This window comes from Bombina bombina, chromosome 6 (assembly GCF_027579735.1).
Source record: "Bombina bombina isolate aBomBom1 chromosome 6, aBomBom1.pri, whole genome shotgun sequence".
NCBI lineage: Eukaryota > Metazoa > Chordata > Amphibia > Anura > Bombinatoridae > Bombina > Bombina bombina.
Window position 1 is genome coordinate 26,239,898 of NC_069504.1, and position 27,497 is coordinate 26,267,394.

A 27,497-nucleotide genomic window follows, 5' to 3' on the forward strand; every position below is an offset into this window, starting at 1 on the left:
AGTTCAAATAAAGTACTTAATGCCAGTATGCTCTTATCCTCTGAGAAAATCAGTTCACAGTCAGTAAGATTTGTGGTGCGTGCAGTAGCTGGCAACAATGAATAAAAAGTGTGCTGTGTTGTCTCCATAGCTGAGCAGAAAATTGCAGGCTGGAGGCTTGAACAGTCTGTGTTAGGTGTTGTTACATCCAGGGTATACCCAATAACATACAAATCAAACAGAGAAACCCAACAACAGAACTCAGCCACACCGGGCTGTAATAAATCAATATGAATGGACCAGTGCAGAGTCTCCGGTAATGAGTGACACTTCTTATAGCACTTATACGGTTGAGTAACTCACCCCACTCTGGCCTGTCCGGTTAACCACTTGGCAGTGTCGCTGCCCAAAGTACAGCCGCCTCTGTGCCGCTTCCGAAGATCCAAACTTCAATTGAGCGGCTCACACTTTGATCCGCTTGAGTGTGGGTGTGTAGCTATACGTCACAGGTATTCCTCCAATGGCAGGAGTTCTTTTCCGGAGGTGCTGCAAACTTTGATCCGCTCCAGGCTGTAGCATCAGCTGATTTGCCCATTATGTTCCCTTTTAATCATTTACTTATTTTATTATATTTATTACTATGAGTAATGTTTTTTAACTAATGCTGTAGCTATATCATCTCCCCTGTGCTACATTCCAAATATGATTAACATTTTCGCATTAGGATTATGACTGTCATTTAATTATACGAATATGTCTATTCACATGCATTTCTATTATTGCTAGGACTGTTTGTCGTGTATAGCAGAAATGCTGGTAACCGAGATAATGAAGTGTTAATTAGGATCATTGCTGTATCTGCTATTTAGTGTCCTATTGGCTAGAGTCTATGGGGGTAGTTCCTGTTTTAACCTATTAGATTAGCCCATGGGGTTTTTAAACAGGTGTGTGGGGTAGCATGTCAGGCTGTGACTACGGAATCTCTTTCCGAAACGCGTATGCCTGTGTGCTGCGCCCACGTCTGACTCTAGTACATTTGCTGTGTTGTCTCTTCTTTTTAACATTGCATAATAAAGTTTACAAGATTTTACCTATGAGATGGATGTCGGTGTCTCCTTTTGAATTTGATGATTATTCCAGTCCTTGCCGGCCCATCAGCTGATGCTACAGCCTGGAGCGGATCAAAGTTTGCAGCACCTCCGGAAAAGAACTCCTGCCATTGGAGGAATACCTGTGACGTATAGCTACACACCCACACTCAAGCCGACGAGCACACGGAATACAGCTGAGGCCCTGTGAGCCGCTCAATTGAAGTTTGGATCTTCGGAAGCGGCACAGAGGCGGCTGTACTTTGGGCAGCGACACTGCCAAGTGGTTAACCGGACAGGCCAGAGTGGGGTGAGTTACTCAACCGTATAAGTGCTATAAGAAGTGTGACTCATTACCGGAGACTCTGCACTGGTCCATTCATATTGATTTATTACAGCCCGGTGTGGCTGAGTTCTGTTGTTGGGTTTCTCTGTTTGATTTGACTGTAAATGAGTGCCATAGTTTGTGTGGTCCCAGAAATTAAATACATAGTGATCCCTGATAGAGGGTACCCTGGCGCTGTGCTACTAGAAATATATTATTTGCGTGTTTAATATCCATAAATTAATATGCAGCCCTTAAAAGGGACAAACACTAAATAAATGCCAGATAGAATGAAGCAGTCAAAGAAAAGATTAGTCTGAGAACAACATGTAGATGTTTTTCTTAAAGTTTCATATTGACAAAATAAGTGAAAAGTTTTAGTGTCTATAAAACAATGGGAGCTGCCATGTTGTAACTTAGGTTACTTTCTCTGCTGTGGCCAATTAGGGACAGTTATAAATAGGTCACTAGAGTGTGCAGCCAATGACTGTGCAGAGTATAACAGTGTTCCATTTCCTAACAGGAACTGAAAAGCTCACAATTTCATAATGAAATTGCATGAAAAGGGTACAAAATAAATAAAGTATATTGTAGAGGTAGGTGTGTGTGCGTGCGTGCGTGCGTGCGTGTTGTCCCTCGCTGATTTAAAGCATAAGAAATGCTTAGATGAAACTCTCCAAAGCATAGAATTGTATTAAATATCCACTTACTGAACTTCGAGGGAGTCGGTCCCCTGTAAAACTATATGTTTGTGCGCTTGCTATAAAACAGAAGGGAATACTCTTGTATAACGCAATGCATTGTGGTGCTAACGATTACAAACTGTGCAGGATCACTATTACACACAGAGTGCAGCTCCTCTATATCCACTAGAGCACCCACCCCCTTCCCGCATTCTGCGCACTCACCTTTACTTTTCGTTTTCTTATCTTTGTCTCGCAGTTTCTTTTTGGCCGCCATGACTTCGATTTTCTTCCCATCATACTCTTTGACCTCTTTCATCGCTCTCTGAGCGTCCTCCAGCATAGAAAAAGTAACATACCCGAATCCACGGCATTTTTCAGCACCTGATTATAGATGCATAAAAGGTTTCCTTGGTTACCAGTAACAAAGAAAAAAAAACTGATATATTTCCTTGTTTTCCAGAAATACACAGAACATAGTAGTATAACACCTTATCAATAGCAACCAACAGGCTGCCAGTAAACACATAAAACAGCGATTACCAGTAACACAAACAGCAGCAATTGAATCCCTTGATTGCCAGATACACATTCATACCCAACGCCCTGATTTCCAGGAACACTCACCGTAACTGTGAAACACACATTATAAAACATACTGTAACAGTGACATATAACATATGCCACTGAGATATTGTAACAGTGTTTCTCAAACACGGTTCCAAAGTACCCCAACAACATGACAGGTTAACATCAAAGCTTAACTAGAGCACAGGTGAAATAATCAGCTGTTCAGTAACCAAAGTTACTAACCTGCTCTCACCCATCAGCTAAGTGACAACACTGTATTACTCACTATCAGGGTGACAACACAGGATATTACTCACATACTATCAGGGTGACAACACAGTATTACTCACATACTATCACGGTGACAACACGGAATTCCTCACATACTATCAGAGTGACAACACGGTATTCCTCACATACTATCACAGTGACAACACGGTATTCCTCACATACTATCACACTGACAACCCGGTATTCCTCACATACTATCACAGTGACAACAGTATTACTCACATACTATCAGAGTGACAACACAGGATATTACTCACATACTATCAGGGTGACAACACAGTATTACTCACATACTATCACGGTGACAACACGGAATTCCTCACATACTATCAGAGTGACAACACAGGATATTCCTCACATACTATCACAGTGACAACACGGTATTCCTCACATACTATCACAGTGACAACACGGTATTCCTCACATACTATCACAGTGACAACAGTATTACTCACATACTATCAGAGTGACAACACAGGATATTCCTCACATACTATCAGAGTGACAACACAGGATATTCCTCACATACTATCAGAGTGACAACACAGTATTACTCACATACTATCAGGGTGACAACACAGGATATTCCTCACATACTATCACAGTGACAACAGTATTCCTCACATACTATCACAGTGACAACACAGTATTCCTCACATACTATCACAGTGACAACACAGGATATTCCTCACATACTATCAGGGTGACAACACAGGATATTCCTCACATACTATCAGGGTGACAACACGGTATTCCTCACATACTATCAGGGTGACAACACGGTATTCCTCACATACTATCAGGGTGACAACACGGTATTCCTCACATACTATCAGGGTGACAACACCCGATATTCCTCACATACTATCACGGTGACAACACGGAATTCCTCACATACTATCAGAGTGACAACACAGGATATTCCTCACATACTATCACAGTGACAACACGGTATTCCTCACATACTATCAGAGTGACAACACAGTATATTCCTCACATACTATCAGAGTGACAACACAGTATATTCCTCACATACTATCAGAGTGACAACACAGTATATTCCTCACATACTATCAGAGTGACAACACAGTATTCCTCACATACTATCAGAGTGACAACACAGTATATTCCTCACATACTATCAGAGTGACAACACAGTATATTCCTCACATACTATCAGAGTGACAACACGGAATTCCTCACATACTATCACAGTGACAACACAGTATTCCTCAGATACTATCACAGTGACAACACAGTATTCCTCACATACTATCACAGTGACAACACAGTATTCCTCAGATACTATCAGAGTGACAACACAGTATTCCTCACATACTATCACAGTGACAATACGGTATTCCTCACATACTATCACAGTGACAACACAGTATTCCTCACATACTATCACAGTGACAACACAGTATTCCTCACATACTATCACACTGACAACCCGGTATTCCTCACATACTATCACAGTGACAACAGTATTCCTCACATACTATCACAGTGACAACACAGTATTCCTCACATACTATCACAGTGACAACACAGTATTCCTCACATACTATCACAGTGACAACAGTATTCCTTCCTCACATACTATCACAGTGACAACACAGTATTCCTCACATACTATCACACTGACAACCCGGTATTCCTCACATACTATCACAGTGACAACACAGTATTCCTCACATACTATCACAGTGACAACACAGTATTCCTCACATACTATCACACTGACAACCCGGTATTACTCACATACTATCACAGTGACAACAGTATTCCTCACATACTATCACAGTGACAACACAGTATTCCTCACATACTATCACAGTGACAACACAGTATTCCTCACATACTATCACAGTGACAACACAGTATTCCTCACATACTATCACAGTGACAACAGTATTCCTTCCTCACATACTATCACAGTGACAACAGTATTCCTTCCTCACATACTATCACAGTGACAACAGTATTCCTTCCTCACATACTATCACAGTGACAACACAGTATTCCTTCCTCACATACTATCACAGTGACAACACAGTATTCCTCACATACTATCACAGTGACAACACAGTATTCCTCACATACTATCACAGTGACAACACAGTATTCCTCACATACTATCACAGTGACAACACAGTATTCCTCACATACTATCACAGTGACAACAGTATTACTCACATACTATCACAGTGACAAAACAGGATATTACTCACATACTATCACGGTGACAACACAGTATATTCCTCACATACTATCACACTGACAACACAGTATTACTCACATACTATCACAGTATTACTCACATACTATTACGGTGACAACACAGTATTACTCACATATCACGGTTCCACACACACACAATGCTACAGTGTCACACACATACTATTAAAGTGGCATTATGGCGATGCACTCTCTCTCTCTCACACACACACACTGTTACACATTGTGGGGACACTTTTTCACACACAAACACTTACTGTGACACATTATTACACACACTACTATTACAGTGGCACAAATCTCACACACACACTATAACAGTGACAAACATTTTTATACAAAGACATTACACACATTACTATTACAGTGGCACACGCTATAACGGTGACACATTATTATACACACACATTACTATTACAGTTACACACGCTGTAACGGTGACACACGCTATAACGGTGACACATTATTATACACACACACACACACACTACTATTACAGTTACACACGCTATAACGGCGACACATTATTATACACACACACACATTACTATTACAGTTACACACGCTATAACGGTGACACATTATTATACACACACATTACTATTACAGTTACACATGCTATAACGGCGACACATTATTATACACACACACACATTACTATTACAGTTACACACACTATAACGGTGACACATTATTATACACACACATTACTATTACACACGCTATAACGGTGACATTATTATACACACACGTTACTATTACAGTTACACACGCTATAACGGTGACACATTATTATACACACACGTTACTATTACAGTTACACACACTATAACGGTGACACATTATTATACACACACACACATTACTATTACAGTTACACACGCTATAACAGTGACACATTATACACACACACACACATTACTATTACAGTTACACACGCTATAACGGTGACACATTATACACACACACACACACACATTACTATTACACACGCTATAACGGTGACACATTATTATACACACACACACATTACTATTACAGTTACACACGCTATAACGGTGACACATTATTATACACACACATTACTATTACAGTTACACACGCTATAACGGTGACACATTATTATACACACACATTACTATTACAGTTACACACGCTATAACGGTGACACATTATTATACACACACACATTACTATTACAGTTACACACGCTATAACGGTGACACATTATTATACACACACACATTACTATTACAGTTACACACGCTATAACGGTGACACATTATTATACACACACACATTACTATTACAGTTACACACGCTATAACGGTGACACATTATTATACACACACACATTACTATTACAGTTACACACGCTATAACGGTGACACATTATTATACACACACACATTACTATTACAGTTACACACGCTATAACGGTGACACATTATTATACACACACATTACTATTACAGTTACACATGCTATAACGGTGACACATTATTATACACAGTTAAATTAGAAAAGATTGACCTCTGCGCCTATTAACAACCTATGTGCCCGGGGAGGGGTAATCCTAGCTGGTACCCAATGTGCAAGAAGAAAATTAAGGTATAACCCAAGGCGCCTACCCTAAGGAGGCTAGGTGTATGAAAATGTGGAATCTAATTATGATTTAAACTCCAGTGTGGTCTAAAAATGTTTTAATACATAAATAAAAATGTTTTGCAGATAAAACAAATATACATACAATACTTCAAGTAAATATACAATGCTTCATGGATCCATGATAAATAACAGATAGAATAAAATCGAAGTCGAATAAGATAAAACAATAAAATATAGAGGTAATACAATAGTGCTTGAGCAATAATATACAATACTATATTATACAATAGCAGCGAAAGAAATGATTGCGGACAATCTTGTTGTGAATTCTCTGATGGAATTCTAAGATGAATTAAATGTGAGGAGAAAAAAGTTAAAAATGTGTGAAAAAAACTCCTCAAAATAAAGTGTGTGGGTGAAAAGAACTTCAAACTGTGATCCAAAAAAATCCAAAAATTTTTTTTATAATCCTAAAAAATATAATCCAAAAAAATATATATATATATATATATTCCACAAAAGTGTAGTCTGATCCAAAATCGATACAAATGTTGAAAATAAGAGTGTCAGCAATGTCTCAATAGAAATTGGTGTATAAAAATTGGTGTATAAAAAGATATAATGTCAGTGTTCCATTATTCCTAAAGATCCTTATCCTCAAAAAAAGGTCTTCAATCCAATAAAAAATGAGTGCAAAAAAATAAAAAATGAATACAAAAACAAAAATAAAAAAATGAAAAACGGGGAACAATAACCTGTGGAGAGAGAAGAAAAAAGTCTTGAGAAAGGCCTAGCACGGGCCGAAACGCGTTGACCAGAACTGGTAAGCCTTATTTCATTATTTGCTGAACATTTAGGACAATCTACACTATATTTTTTTCTTCTCTCTCCACAGGTTATTGTTCCCTGTTTTTCATTTTTTTATTTTTGTTTTTGTATTCATTTTTTATTTTTTTGCACTCATTTTTTATTGGATTGAAGACCTTTTTTTGAGGATAAGGATCTTTAGGAATAATGGAACACTGACATTATATCTTTTTATACACCAATTTTTATACACCAATTTCTATTGAGACATTGCTGACACTCTTATTTTCAACATTTGTATCGATTTTGGATCAGACTACACTTTTGTGGAATATATATATATATATATATATTTTTTTTTGGATTATATTTTTTAGGATTATAAAAAAAAATTTTGGATTTTTTTGGATCACAGTTTGAAGTTCTTTTCACCCACACACTTTATTTTGAGGAGTTTTTTTCACACATTTTTAACTTTTTTCTCCTCACATTTAATTCATCTTAGAATTCCATCAGAGAATTCACAACAAGATTGTCCGCAATCATTTCTTTCGCTGCTATTGTATAATATAGTATTGTATATTATTGCTCAAGCACTATTGTATTACCTCTATATTTTATTGTTTTATCTTATTCGACTTCGATTTTATTCTATCTGTTATTTATCATGGATCCATGAAGCATTGTATATTTACTTGAAGTATTGTATGTATATTTGTTTTATCTGCAAAACATTTTTATTTATGTATTAAAAAATTTTTAGACCACACTGGAGTTTAAATCATAATTAGATTCCACATTTTCATACACCTAGCCTCCTTAGGGTAGGCGCCTTGGGTTATACATTATTATACACACACACACACTATAACGGTGACACATTATTATACACACACATTATTACAGTTGCACACATTACACACACGCTATAACGGTGACACATTATTATACACACACACATTACTATTACAGTTACACACGCTATAACGGTGACACACTATTACACACACATTACTATTACAGTTACACACGCTATACACATTATTATACACACACACACTATATTACACACACACACAGTATTACTCACATACTATTACGGTGACAACACAGTATTACTCACATATCACGGTTCCACACACACACACAATGCTACAGTGTCACACACATACTATTAAAGTGGCATTATGGCGATGCACTCTCTCTCTCTCACACACACACACTGTTACACATTGTGGGGACACTTTTTCACACACAAACACTTAATGTGACACATTATTACACACACTACTATTACAGTGGCACAAATCTCACACACACACTATAACAGTGACAAACATTTTTATACAAAGACATTACACACATTACTATTACAGTGGCACACGCTATAACGGTGACACATTATTATACACACACATTACTATTACAGTTACACACGCTATAACGGTGACACATTATTATACACACACACATTACTATTACAGTTACACACGCTATAACGGTGACACATTATTATACACACACACACATTACTATTACAGTTACACACGCTATAACGGTGACACATTATTATACACACACACATTACTATTACACATGCTATAACGGCGACACATTATTATACACACACACACACATTACTATTACAGTTACACACGCTATAACGGTGACATATTATTATACACACACACACATTACTATTACAGTTACACACGCTATAACGGTGACACATTATTATACACAAACACACATTATTATACACACACATTACTATTACAGTTACACACGCTATAACGGTGACACATTATTATACACACACACACATTACTATTACAGTTACACACGCTGTAACGGTGACATTATTATACACACACATTACTATTACAGTTACACACGCTATAACGGTGACACATTACTATTACAGTTACACACGCTATAACGGTGACACATTATTATACACACACACATTACTATTACAGTTACACACGCTATAACGGTGACACATTATTATACACACACATTACTATTACAGTTACACACGCTATAACGGTGACACATTATTATACACAAACACATTACTATTACAGTTACACACGCTATAACGGCGACACATTATTATACACACACACATTACTATTACAGTTACACACGCTATAACGGCGACACATTATTATACACAAACACATTACTATTACAGTTACACACGCTATAACGGCGACACATTATTATACACACACATTACTATTACAGTTACACACGCTATAACGGTGACACATTATTATACACACACATTACTATTACAGTTACACACGCTATAACGGTGACACATTATTATACACACACACACATTACTATTACAGTTACACACGCTATAACGGTGACACATTATTATACACACACATTATTACAGTTGCACACATTACACACACACTATAACGGTGACACATTATTATACACACACATTACTATTACAGTTACACACGCTATAACGGTGACAACATTATTATACACACACACACATTACTATTACAGTTACACACGCTGTAACGGTGACACATTATTACACACACACATTACTATTACAGTTACACACGCTATAACGGTGACACATTATTATACACACACATTACTATTACAGTTACACACGCTATAACGGTGACATTATTATACACACACGCTATAACAGTGACACATTATTATATACACACACACATTACTATTACACACGCTATAACGGTGACACATTATTACACACACACACGTTATAACGGTGACACATTATTATACACACACACATTACTATTACAGTTACACACGCTATAACGGTGACACATTATTATACACACACATTACTATTACAGTTACACACGCTGTAACGGTGACACATTATTACACACACACATTACAGTTGCACACATTACACACACACTAACGGTGACACATTATTATACACACACATTACTATTACAGTTACACACGCTATAACGGTGACATTATTATACACACACACACATTACTATTACAGTTACACACGCTGTAACGGTGACACATTATTACACACACACATTACTATTACAGTTACACACGCTATAACGGTGACACATTATTATACACACACATTACTATTACAGTTACACACGCTATAACGGTGACACATTATTATACACACACACACTACTATTACAGTTACACATTATTATACACACACACACACATTACTATTACAGTTACACACGCTATAACGGTGACACATTATTATACACACACATTACTATTACAGTTACACACGCTATAACGGTGACACATTATTATACACACACACACATTACTATTACAGTTACACACGCTATAACGGTGACACATTATTATACACACACATTACTATTACAGTTACACACGCTATAACGTTGACATTATTATACACACACATTACTATTACAGTTACACACGCTATAACGGTGACATTATTATACACACACGCTATAACAGTGACACATTATTATATACACACACACACATTACTATTACACACGCTATAACGGTGACACATTATTACACACACACATTACTATTACAGTTACACACGTTATAACGGTGACACATTATTATACACACACTATAACGGTGACACATTATTATACACACACACATTACTATTACAGTTACACACGCTATAACGGTGACACATTATTATACACACACATTACTATTACAGTTACACACGCTATAACGTTGACATTATTATACACACACATTACTATTACAGTTACACACGCTATAACGGTGACATTATTATACACACACGCTATAACAGTGACACATTATTATATACACACACATTACTATTACACACGCTATAACGGTGACACATTATTACACACACACATTACTATTACAGTTACACACGTTATAACGGTGACACATTATTATACACACACATTACTATTACAGTTACACACGCTATAACGGTGACATTATTATACACACACACATTACTATTACAGTTACACACACTATAACGGTGACACATTATTATACACACACACATACATTACAGTTACACACGCTATAACGGTGACATTATTATACACACACACACATTACTATTACAGTTACACACGCTATAACGGTGACACATTATTATACACACACATTACTATTACAGTTACACACGCTATAACGGTGACACATTATTATACACACACATTACTATTACAGTTACACACGCTATAACGGTGACACATTATTATACACACACACACATTACTATTACAGTTACACACGCTGTAACGGTGACATTATTACACACACACACACATTAATATTACAGTTACACACGCTATAACGGCGACACATTATTATACACACACACACACATTACTATTACAGTTACACACGCTATAACGGTGACACATTATTACACACACATTACTATTACAGTTACACACGCTATAGAAACATAGAAACATAGATATTGACGGCAGATAAGAGCCATAGGCCCAGCAAGTCTGCCCGACCTTACAGTATAAACTTATCTAGTTCGTAGGATAGCCCTATGCTTGTCCCATGCATTTTTAAAGTCCCCCACAGTGTTTGTTGCTACTACCTCTTGAGGAAGTTTATTCCATAAATCAATCACTCTTTCTGTAAAGAAGTGCTTCCTCAAATTACTTCTGAATCTACTACCCTTTAGCTTGAGCTCATGACCCCTTGTTCTTGAATTTTCCATTTTATGTAAAATACCCACAGCCTCAGTTTTACTAAACCCTTTAATGTACTTGAAAGTTGCTATCATATCACCTCTTTCCCTTCTCTCCTCTAAGCTATACATATTTAGGTCATTGAGCCTATCCTGGTAAGTTTTATTTTTTAGACCATGTACCATTTTGGTAGCCCTCCTTTGCACAGATTCAAGTTTGTTAATATCCTTCTGAAGATATGGTCTCCAGAACTGCACACAATACTCAAGATGAGGCCTAACTAATGATCTATAAAGTGGCATAAGAACCTTACTATTTCTGCTGCAAATACCTCTACCAATACATCCAAGCATTCTGCTAGCCTTACTCGCTGCATTACTACATTGTTTACTAAGTTTTAAATCATCTGAAATAATAATTACCAAGTCCTGTTCCTCGTCTGTAACAGTCAGTAAAGTGTCATTGAGTCTGTAATTAACATTTGGATTTTTCTTCCCTAAATGCATTATTTTACACTTTGCTGTGTTAAACTTTAGATCCCAGTCGTTTGTCCAATCCTCCAATTGTTGTATATCACTTCTCATTTTGTCTACCCCCCCGGAACATCCACTCTGTTGCAAATTTTTGTATCATCTGCAAAGAGACATACTTTCCCCTGTAGCCCTTTGCTGATATCGCAGATAAATATGTTAAACAAAACAGGCCCCAGAACTGACCCCTGAGGAACACCACTAGTAACAGCCCCCCTCTGCTGAATGAACTCCATTTACTAAGACACTTTGTTTTCTGTCCTTAAGCCAGCATTCCACCCAGTTCACAATTTTTGAATCTAGACCAAGGAGATATAGTTTGTGAATAAGTTTATTGTGTGGGACGGTGTCAAATGCTTTGCTGAAATCTAGATATGCTACATCAACTGCTCCTCCCTTGTCTAATACTTTTGTTACATAATCAAAGAAGTCAATTAGATTAGTCTGACATGATCTCCCTGAAGTAAAACCATGCTGATTTTGGTCCTCTAAATTGTTTGTCTTTATGCAAGTCATAATTCTTTCTTTTAAGAGGCTTTCCATTAATTTCCCTACTACTGAAGTTAAACTAACTGGCCTGTAGTTGCCAGATTCTTCTCTACTGCCCTTTTTATGAAGGGGTATTACATTTGCTATTCTCCAATCATCTGGGACAGCTCCTGTTAATAGTGACTGATTAAACAGATCAGTTAATGGGACAGTTAGCACTGATCGAAGTTCTTTTAAAACCCTTGGATGAATATTATCAGGACCCACTGCCTTTGTAACATTTATTTTTGATAATGCTAACAAAACCTCATCCTCTGTAAAAAGATTACTGTTAAGCTTGTTTCTATTTTGCGTTGCATCCCTTAATGTAGACATTGTATCTTCACAATCTTTAGTGAAAACAGAACAGAAGTAATCATTGAGACAGTCTGCAATCTGCTTATCTCCTATTATTCTACCATCAACTGATTTCAATTTTACTATTCCTACCTTATTTTTTCTTCTTTCACTGATATATCTAAAGAATGTTTTGTCCCCATGTTTTACTGACTGTGCTATCTTCTCTTCTGCATGAGCTTTAACCTTCCTAATTAACTGCTTAGTCTTTTTTTGTTGGAGTCTCCATATTTTCATATCATCATCTGCTTGTGTGTGTCTGTAATTTTTATAAGCTATCTTTTTTGTCTTTACAGCATGTGCTACTTCTTTGGAAAACCAAATTGGTTTCCGCTTTCTTTTACTTTTACAGACATGTCTAATACAGTGTGCGGTTGCATCTAAAATGGCACCTTTCACAAATTCCCACTGTTCTTGAACCCCTGTAATAAGAGTTTTCCCTTTTAAATAGTTTTTTAGGTATTCTCCCATTAATGAAAAATCTGCAGTCCTAAAGTCTAAAACTTTTGTTTTAGTCTGGGTGGACAGTTCCTGAACATGAATACTAAACCAAACAGATTGATGATCACTGGATCCTAAGTTCTCACCTACAGACACATCTGAAACTGTATCACTGTTTGTAAGTATTAGATCTAATATAGCTTCCTTACGAGTTGGTTCCTTGACTAATTGTTCAAGTGATTCCCCTAGCAGAGATTCAAGAATATACCTGCTTCTAGCCGATCTGGCAGTAGGAATCTTCCAGTCTATATCTGGCAAATTAAAGTCCCCCAGTACTATAACCTTACCCTTCATGGTCATTTTGGTTATTTCATCTAATAACAGATTGTCCAGTTTTTCATCCTGCAATGGAGGCCTATATACAACCCCTATTCTAAAAACATTTTTATCTCCAATTTCCAAAGTCACCCAAATACTTTCCACCTCATCATTTGTTCCTACAATTTCAGTAACCTTTATATTTTCATTTACATACAAAGCAACTCCTCCACCTTTCTTTCCTACTCTGTTCTTTTTAAATAACCTGTATCCAGGTATGACTATGTCCCAGTCATGCAAATCATTGTACCATGTTTCTGTTATAGCTACTAAATCCAAGTTGTCCCTAGTCATTATTGAAATGAGTTCAGGTAATTTATTTCCTAAGCTGCGAGATATAACGCTATAACGGCGACACATTATTATACACACACACACACATTACTATTACAGTTACACACGCTATAACGGCGACACATTATTATACACACACATTACTATTACAGTTACACACGCTATAAAGGTGACATTATTATACACACACATTACTATTACAGTTACACACGCTATAACGGTGACACATTATTATACACACACACACACACATTACTATTACAGTTACACACGCTATAACGGCGACACATTATTATACACACACATTACTATTACAGTTACACACGCTATAAAGGTGACATTATTATACACACACATTACTATTACAGTTACACACGCTATAACGGTGACACATTATTATACACACACACATTACTATTACAGTTACACACGCTATAACGGTGACACATTATTATACACACACACATTACTATTACAGTTACACACGCTATAACGGTGACACATTATTATACACACACATTACTATTACAGTTACACACGCTATAACGGTGACACATTATTATACACACACACACACATTACTATTACAGTTACACACACTATAACGGCGACACATTATTATACACACACACATTACTATTACAGTTACACACGCTATAACGGCGACACATTATTATACACACACATTACTATTACAGTTACACACGCTATAACGGCGACACATTATTATACACACACATTACTATTACAGTTACACACGCTATAACGGTGACACATTATTATACACACACACACTACTATTACAGTTACACACGCTATAACGGTGACACATTATTATACACACACACACACATTACTATTACAGTTACACACACTATAACGGTGACACATTATTATACACACACACATTACTATTACAGTTACACACGCTATAACGGTGACACATTATTATACACACACATTATTACAGTTGCACACATTACACACACACTATAACGGTGACACATTATTATACACACACATTACTATTACAGTTACACACGCTATAACGGTGACACATTATTATACACACACATTACTATTACAGTTACACACGCTGTAATGGTGACACATTATTACACACACACACACACACATATTACTATTACAGTTACACACGCTATAACGGTGACAACATTATTATACACACACACATTACTATTACAGTTACACACGCTGTAACAGTGACACATTATTACACACACACACACTACTATTACAGTTACACACGCTATAACGGTGACACATTATTATACACACACACTACTATTACAGTTACACACGCTATAACGGTGACACATTATTATACACACACACATTACTATTACAGTTACACACGCTATAACGGTGACACATTATTATACACACACACACATTACTATTACAGTTACACACGCTATAACGGTGACACATTATTATACACACACACACACACATTACTATTACAGTTACACACGCTATAACGGTGACACATTATTATACACACACACACACATTACTATTACAGTTACACACGCTATAACGGTGACACATTATTATACACACACACACACACATTACTATTACAGTTACACACGCTATAACGGTGACACATTATTATACACACACATTACTATTACAGTTACACACGCTATAACGGTGACATTATTATACACACACATTACTATTACAGTTACACATTATTACACACACATTACTATTACAGTTACACACGCTATAACGGTGACACATTATTATACACACACATTACTATTACAGTTACACACGCTATAACAGTGACACATTATTATACACACACACACATTACTATTACACATTATTACACACACACATTACTATTACAGTTACACACGCTATAACGGTGACACATTATTATACACACACACACACACACACATTACTATTACAGTTACACACGCTATAACGGTGACACATTATTACACACACACATTACTATTACAGTTACACACGCTATAACGGTGACACATTATTACACACACACATTACTATTGTAGTTGCACACATTACACACACACACACTATAACAGTGACACACATTATTATACACAAATTACCATTACAGTGACACACATTACTGTTACAATCAATCATAAAAGTCCAGCTCACACTGTTATTAGATGGGTGCACGCTATAGATAGGCACTGCACAGCCCAGCAAACAAATTCCAGAGCAAAAAATGAATAGCAGCACTCCAATAGAGTTATCTTCAAACTTTTATTGCATATCCAGGAGTACAAAAAGACAGCAACGTTTCGGACTACATGTCCTTCATCATGCCATACATACATCACTTCCTCCACCTCCTTATATACCCCTTAGGACACACCCACACAAAATATATTTAACTCTTTCCAAACTCCTAATACTGTTATTACTTCTGCATATGTGGGTATCCTAATTATTAAACATCAAAATTACTAAACTAATTACCAATTCACCTATATAAAACATAAAAAGGTGGAAAATACACAGAATTTTTGAAGGCATCAACAATATTTAGAAAATATTCAATTTAAAGAAAAAAAGCCATACTTAATTATGTTAATTTCAATTGCAGTTTTTTTTTTTTTTTTTTTTTTTTTTCCATAACATCACCACACATTCTCAAGGTCTGGGTGACATCTAACTTCATATACAACACTAATCATACAAGAAAAGAGAGACAAAGATAGAGATTAGTTAATTACAAATTCACAAAGTTACAAATTTTAAAGAAAAACAGACAAATCATAATCCTTATTCATACCAAATGGATCTAATGAATTCAAAGTAAAAATCCAAAATGCCTCTCTCTGTTTCAGATGTTGTTCCCTATCCCCCCCTCGTCTACCAGGGGGAACATGTTCCAAAATTTGGAATCTAAGTTGGCTCACCCCATGCTGGGCCAGAAAAAAAGTAATGATATAAGAAAACTGCAATTGAAATTAACATAATTAAGTATGGCTTTTTTTCTTTAAATTTAATATTTTCTAAATATTGTTGATGCCTTCAAAAATTCTGTGTATTTTTCACCTTTTTATGTTTTATATAGGTGAATTGGTAATTAGTTTAGTAATTTTGATGTTTAATAATTAGGATACCCACATATGCAGAAGTAATAACAGTATTAGGAGTTTGGAAAGAGTTAAATATATTTTGTGTGGGTGTGTCCTAAGGGGTATATAAGGAGGTGGAGGAAGTGATGTATGTATGGCATGATGAAGGACATGTAGTCCGAAACGTTGCTGTCTTTTTGTACTCCTGGATATGCAATAAAAGTTTGAAGATAACTCTATTGGAGTGCTGCTATTCATTTTTTTGCTCACACATTACTGTTACACACATTATTAAAAATACATTACACACACACTATAACACATTACGGCGACACACATGCGCACTATCACGGTGACAAACACACATTACTATTACAGTGCCACACATCACACACACTATAACAGTAAGACACATTATTATACACACACATCACTATTATAGTTGCACACATTACTGTTACACACACACATTACTATCACGGGGACATACACACTATAACACATTACGATTACAGTGGCACACATCACACACACACACTAATAATGGTGAGAAACATTATTATGCACACACACTATTATACACATAAACACATTACCAGTACAGCTACACACATTACTGTTACACACACATTACTATCACAGTGACACACATTATTAAAAACACATTACACACACACTATAACACATTACCATATTATACACACACATTACAGTGACACGCATCTCACACACACTATAACGGTGACATTATACACACAAACACATAAACATTACAGTGACACACATCACAGACACAAACACATTACCATTACAGTGACACACATCACACACATTATTATACACACACATTACAGTGGCACACTTCACACACTATAACGGTGACATTATACACACAAACACATTACCATTACAGTGACACACATTATTATACACACACTATAACGGTGACATTATACACACACACATTACCATTACAGTGACACATTATTATACACACACTATAACGGTGACATTATACACACACATTACCATTACAGTGACACACATTATTATACACACACTATAACGGTGACATTATACACACAAACACATTACCATTACAGTGACACACATTATTATACACACACTATAACGGTGACATTATACACACAAACACATTACCATTACAGTGACACACATTATTATACACACACTATAACGGTGACATTATACACACAAACACATTACCATTACAGTGACACACATTATTATACACACACTATAACGGTGACATTATACACACAAACACATTACCATTAAAGTGACACACATCACACACTATGACACACATTATTATACACACACTATAACGGTGACATTATACACACACACACACACATTACCATTACAGTGACACATTATTATACACACACTATAACGGTGACATTATACACACACACACACATTACCATTACAGTGACACATTATTATACACACACTATAACGGTGACATTATACACACACATTACCATTACAGTGACACATTATTATACACACACTATAACGGTGACATTATACACACACACACACACTACCATTACAGTGACACATTATTATACACACACTATAACGGTGACATTATACACACACACACATTACCATTACAGTGACACATTATTATACACACACTATAACGGTGACATTATACACACACACACTACCATTACAGTGACACATTATTATACACACACTATAACGGTGACATTATACACACAAACACATTACAGTGACACACATCACACAAACACTATGACACACATTATACACACACACACTATAACGGTGACATTATACACACAAACACATTACCATTACAGTGACACATTATTATACACACACTATAACAGTGACATTATACACACAAACACATTACCATTACAGTGACACACATTACAGTGGCACACGTCACACACTATAACGGTGACATTATACACACAAACACATTACCATTAAAGTGACACACATCACACACACTATGACACACATTATTATACACACACATTACAGTGGCACACATCACACACACACACACACTATGACACACATTATAGTGGCACACTTCACACACTGTAACGGTGACATTATACACACACATTACCATTACAGTGACACACATTATTATACACACACTATAATGGTGACATTATACACACAAACACATTACAGTGACACACATCACACAAACACTATGACACACATTATACACACAAACACATTACCATTACAGTGACACACATCACACACACTATGACACACATTATTATACACACAAATTACAGTGACACACATCACACACACTATGACACACATTATTATACACACAAATTACAGTGACACACATCACACACACTATGACACACATTATTATACACACACATTACAGTGGCACACGTCACACACTATAACAGTGACATTATACACACAAACACATTACCATTAAAGTGACACACATCACACACACACTATGACACACATTATAGTGGCACACTTCACACACTATAACGGTGACATTATACACACACATTACCATTACAGTGACACACATTATTATACACACACTATAATGGTGACATTATACACACAAACACATTACAGTGACACACATCACACAAACACTATGACACACATTATACACACACACATTACCATTACAGTGACACACATCACACACACACACTATGACACACATTATTATACACACACACATTACAGTGGCACACATCACACACATTATTATACACACACGTCACACACTATAACGGTGACATTATACACACAAACACATTACCATCACAGTGACACACATTTGTTACACACACTAACGGTGACATTATACACACAAACACATTACCATCACAGTGACACACATTATTATACACACACTATAATGGTGACATTATACACACAAACACATTACAGTGACACACATCACACATTATACACACACACTATAACGGTGACATTATACACACATTACCATTACAGTGACACACATTATTATACACACACTATAATGGTGACATTATACATACAAACACATTACCATTACAGTGACGCACATTATTATATACACACTATAATGGTGACATTATATATACAAACACATTACAGTGACACACATCACACAAACACTATGACACACACACTATAATGGTGACATTATACACACAAACACATTACCATTACAGTGACACACATCACACACACTATGATACATTATTATACACACACATTACAGTGGCACACGTCACACACATTAACGGTGACATTATACACACAAACACATTACCATTACAGTGACACACATTATTATACACACACACATTACCATTAAAGTGACACACATCACACACACTATGACACACATTATTATACACACACATTACAGTGGCACACGTCACACACTATAACGGTGACATAATACACACAAACACATTACCATTACAGTGACACACATACACACAATATAACAGTGACATTATACACACAAACACATTACCATTAAAGTGACACACATCACACACACACACACTATGACACACATTATAGTGGCACACTTCACACACTATAACGGTGACATTATACACACACATTACCATTACAGTGACACACATTATTATACACACACTATAATGGTGACATTATACACACAAACACATTACAGTGACACACATCACACAAACACTATGACACACATTATACACACACACTATAACGGTGACATTATACACACAAACACATTACCATTACAGTGACACACACTGACACACATTATTATACACACACATTACAGTGACACACACTGACACACATTATTATACACACACATTACAGTGGCACACTTCACACACACATTACAGTGGCACACGTCACACACACTAACGGTGACATTATACACACAAACACATTACCATCACAGTGACACACATTATTATACACACACTATAATGGTGACATTATACATACAAACACATTACCATTACAGTGACACATTATTCTACACACACTATAACAGTGACATTATACACACACACAAACACATTACCATTACAGTGACACACATTATTATACACACACTATAACGGTGACATTATACACACAAACACATTACCATTACAGTGACACATTATTATACACACACTATAACGGTGACATTATACACACAAACACATTACCATTACAGTGACACACATCACACACACTATGACACACATTATTATACACACACATTACAGTGACACACATCACACACACTATGACACACATTATTATACACACACATTACAGTGACACACATCACACACACTATGACACACATTATTATACACACACATCACACACACTATGACACATTATTATACACACACATTACAGTGGCACACGTCACACAAATTAACGGTGACATTATACACACAAACACATTACCATCACAGTGACACACATTATTATACACACACTATAATGGTGACATTATACATACAAACACATTACCATTACAGTGACACATTATTATACACACACTATAATGGTGACATTATACACACAAACACATTACAGTGACACATCACACAAACACTATGACACACATTATACACACACACACTATAACGGTGACATTATACACACAAACACATTACCATTACAGTGACACACATCACACACACTATGACACACATTATTATACACACACATTACAGTGGCACACGTCACACAAATTAACGGTGACATTATACACACAAACACATTACCATCACAGTGACACACATCACACATATTACAGTGACACATCACACACACTATGACACACATTACAGTGGCACACGTCACACACACTAACGGTGACATTATACACACAAACACATTACCATTACAGTGACACACATCACACACACTATGACACACATTATTATACACACACACTATGACACTATTATACACACACATTACAGTGGCACACATCACACACACTATGACACTATTATACACACACATTACAGTGACACACATCACACACACTATGACACATTATTATACACACACATTACAGTGGCACACGTCACACACTATAACAGTGACATTATACACACAAACACATTACCATCACAGTGACACACATTATACACACAATATAACAGTGACATTATACACACAAACACATTACCATTAAAGTGACACACATCACACACTATGACACACATTATTATACACACACTATAACGGTGACATTATACACACATTACCATTACAGTGACACACATTATTATACACACACTATAATGGTGACATTATACATACAAACACATTACCATTACAGTGACGCACATTATTATATACACACTATAATGGTGACATTATATATACAAACACATTACAGTGACACACATCACACAAACACTATGACACACACACTATAATGGTGACATTATACACACAAACACATTACCATTACAGTGACACACATCACACACACTATGATACATTATTATACACACACATTACAGTGGCACACGTCACACACATTAACGGTGACATTATACACACAAACACATTACCATTACAGTGACACACATTATTATACACACACACATTACCATTAAAGTGACACACATCACACACACTATGACACACATTATTATACACACACATTACAGTGGCACACGTCACACACTATAACGGTGACATAATACACACAAACACATTACCATTACAGTGACACACATTATACACACAATATAACAGTGACATTATACACACAAACACATTACCATTAAAGTGACACACATCACACACACACACACTATGACACACATTATAGTGGCACACTTCACACACTATAACGGTGACATTATACACACACATTACCATTACAGTGACACACATTATTATACACACACTATAATGGTGACATTATACACACAAACACATTACAGTGACACACATCACACAAACACTATGACACACATTATACACACACACTATAACGGTGACATTATACACACAAACACATTACCATTACAGTGACACACACTGACACACATTATTATACACACACATTACAGTGACACACACTGACACACATTATTATACACACACATTACAGTGGCACACTTCACACACACATTACAGTGGCACACGTCACACACACTAACGGTGACATTATACACACAAACACATTACCATCACAGTGACACACATTATTATACACACACTATAATGGTGACATTATACATACAAACACATTACCATTACAGTGACACATTATTCTACACACACTATAACAGTGACATTATACACACACACAAACACATTACCATTACAGTGACACACATTATTATACACACACTATAACGGTGACATTATACACACAAACACATTACCATTACAGTGACACATTATTATACACACACTATAACGGTGACATTATACACACAAACACATTACCATTACAGTGACACACATCACACACACTATGACACACATTATTATACACACACATTACAGTGACACACATCACACACACTATGACACACATTATTATACACACACATTACAGTGACACACATCACACACACTATGACACACATTATTATACACACACATTACAGTGGCACACTTCACACACACATTACAGTGGCACACGTCACACACACTAACGGTGACATTATACACACAAACACATTACCATCACAGTGACACACATTATTATACACACACTATAATGGTGACATTATACATACAAACACATTACCATTACAGTGACACATTATTATACACACACTATAATGGTGACATTATACACACAAACACATTACAGTGACACATCACACAAACACTATGACACACATTATACACACACACACACTATAACGGTGACATTATACACACAAACACATTACCATTACAGTGACACACATCACACACACACACACTATGACACACATTATTATACACACACATTACAGTGGCACACGTCACACAAATTAACGGTGACATTATACACACAAACACATTACCATCACAGTGACACACATCACACATATTACAGTGACACATCACACACACTATGACACACATTACAGTGGCACACGTCACACACACTAACGGTGACATTATACACACAAACACATTACCATTACAGTGACACACATCACACACACTATGACACACATTATTATACACACACACTATGACACTATTATACACACACATTACAGTGGCACACATCACACACACTATGACACTATTATACACACACATTACAGTGACACACATCACACACACTATGACACATTATTATACACACACATTACAGTGGCACACGTCACACACACTAACGGTGACATTATACACACAAACACATTACCATCACAGTGACACACATCACACATATTACAGTGGCACACGTCACACACACATTATTATACACACACATTACAGTGGCACACGTCACACACACTAACGGTGACATTATACACACAAACACATTACCATTACAGTGACACACATCACACACACTATGACACATTATTATACACACACATTACAGTGGCACACGTCACACACACTAACGGTGACATTATACACACAAACACATTACCATTACAGTGACACACATCACACACACTATGACACATTATTATACACACACATTACAGTGGCACACGTCACACAAATTAACGGTGACATTATACACACAAACACATTACCATCACAGTGACACACATTACTGTTACACACACATTACTATGACGGTGTCACACAATCCCACAAGAACCCCCCTGATATCTCACCTTTCTCCCGCACCACGAAGCACTGCCTGACCGGGCCGGTCTCGCTAAATAGCTCCTCCAGTCGCTCATTGGTGGCCTCGGCGGGCAGACCGCGAACAAACAGTGTGAGACTGGAGCCTCCGGTCGGTTTAGCTTTCCCTGGCACCGCGGCCGGCTTTACCCCCATCATATCGGACTTTCCTGGCATCTCGTTTCGCTACACTCTTATACACGCTACACTATGGGAGCCGCCATCTTGGTTCACCCGGAAATGCTTCTCAATAGTTCTTTACCCGGAAGTGCGTCTCCATAGTCTTACACCCGGGAACTTGCAGCAGGTCACAGACGTTCCTGGCCAGTACCTTGTGTTACAAATACTACTTAGGCAGTGAGAGAGGGTTACTCTTTATGTCACAGTGTCACTATGCATCCCAATGTGACAGCTAACAGCATGAGAGGGAAAGAAATAATGACACATTCATTCTATAAACATTAATACAGCAGAAATTTCTAATTCTAATAAAAACAGACAAAAAGTAATACGTGATTAAAGCTCTGGATCAGGTTACTGGGTATAATGCATGCCCCCCCCCCCCCATTACTCAGTTTGAAAGTGACATAAGGGTCCCTAGCACATAAGGTTAGATAACTGTGATTAACAAGAGCAACTTACCTGACAAATGTCCCCTGCAAATTGTCTGAAACCCACTAAGTCCCTGCTGATGCACCCAGCACATACTCTTTACCCTATAAATGCCCACTCCAATGATTTTACCTGCTTCTGACTGTCTACAGGCACCCATCCAATCAGTGCTGATACGGCTGTATTTACAGGAGTGGGCTTTCTGTGCACAAAGCAGCGTTTCCAAACTCCACTCCTCAGGACCCTTAACAGGCCAGATATTCATTATAGGAAAAAACACACAAGCTGTTCTCACTGTCTCAGTAAGCTATAGACTTAGTGTTCCAGGATAAACTGTAGGTCCTATGAAATTGTAAACGCTTAACCCCTTGTGCGGGTCTGGTATGATAGTGAGAGTACCAACCAACAAATGCTAAACAAGCAGTGTAATAGTGGCCCAAATTAGGCGTATAGCAAAAAATGCAAAGCATGCAAATTCTTCATTGCAATCTGTATTTTCAGGCCACACGTTCACTGGTATAATATAAAACAGTACCTTGTTAGCTCAACATGCTGTGTCTCTGATGCCGATATATCAGAAGGTAAAAGGCTGTATCCGAGTTCCACTGAAGTGTGCGGAGGACGCCAAAAGCTGTGCAGGCCAAGTAAAGCGCTTCACTCGGTAATACAGCTAGGTTGATTGTAGAAAGTCACGTGACTCCTTGCAGGAGGCTCGGCTCTGAGAACCTATAGGCAACGTAGCTGGATCGCTAACACAAAAGGAGCGCCCCAAAACTCCTCAAACAATTGCATAAGCGAACAAGAAATGAACTATCCAAAATGGTGATATGCAGTAAAAGACACCTTTATTTGTGGTGAAACGCAAATCTCATACAGAGACCAAACAGCTCTAGGAACATCCTACGCATTTCATGCCGACCGGCACTTCGTCAGGGATAAGTAGCACCTCCCTTTTCCAACCTTAAATAGCATTACATGTGTAATTAACCCCATAAAGGGCAAACAAAAGTGAAAATAGTACCATTTTGAAGAAAACAATTCACATCAAGTAAATTACCAATAATATTAAATCAGAATAAGAAAAATTCTAAATATTGAATTGCATTGTTATAGAAATCATAAATACACACT

The 27,497-nt window shown here is 36.8% G+C and overlaps 1 protein-coding gene across 1 annotated transcript in view; it reads right to left on the bottom strand.

Annotated features, from left to right (window-relative positions):
- Window positions 1-26,000, bottom strand: part of RBM28 (RNA binding motif protein 28) — a 182,782-nt gene extending 156,782 nt beyond the window's left edge. The window contains exons 1-2 of the mRNA XM_053716329.1: window positions 25,745-26,000; window positions 2,301-2,459 (exon numbers count right to left, since the gene is read on the bottom strand). Of these exons, the coding sequence (XP_053572304.1) occupies window positions 2,301-2,459; window positions 25,745-25,931 (346 nt within the window). The 5' untranslated portion in view covers window positions 25,932-26,000. The remainder of the gene's footprint in view (window positions 1-2,300; window positions 2,460-25,744) is intronic.
- Between the last annotated feature and the right edge of the window lie 1,497 nt (window positions 26,001-27,497).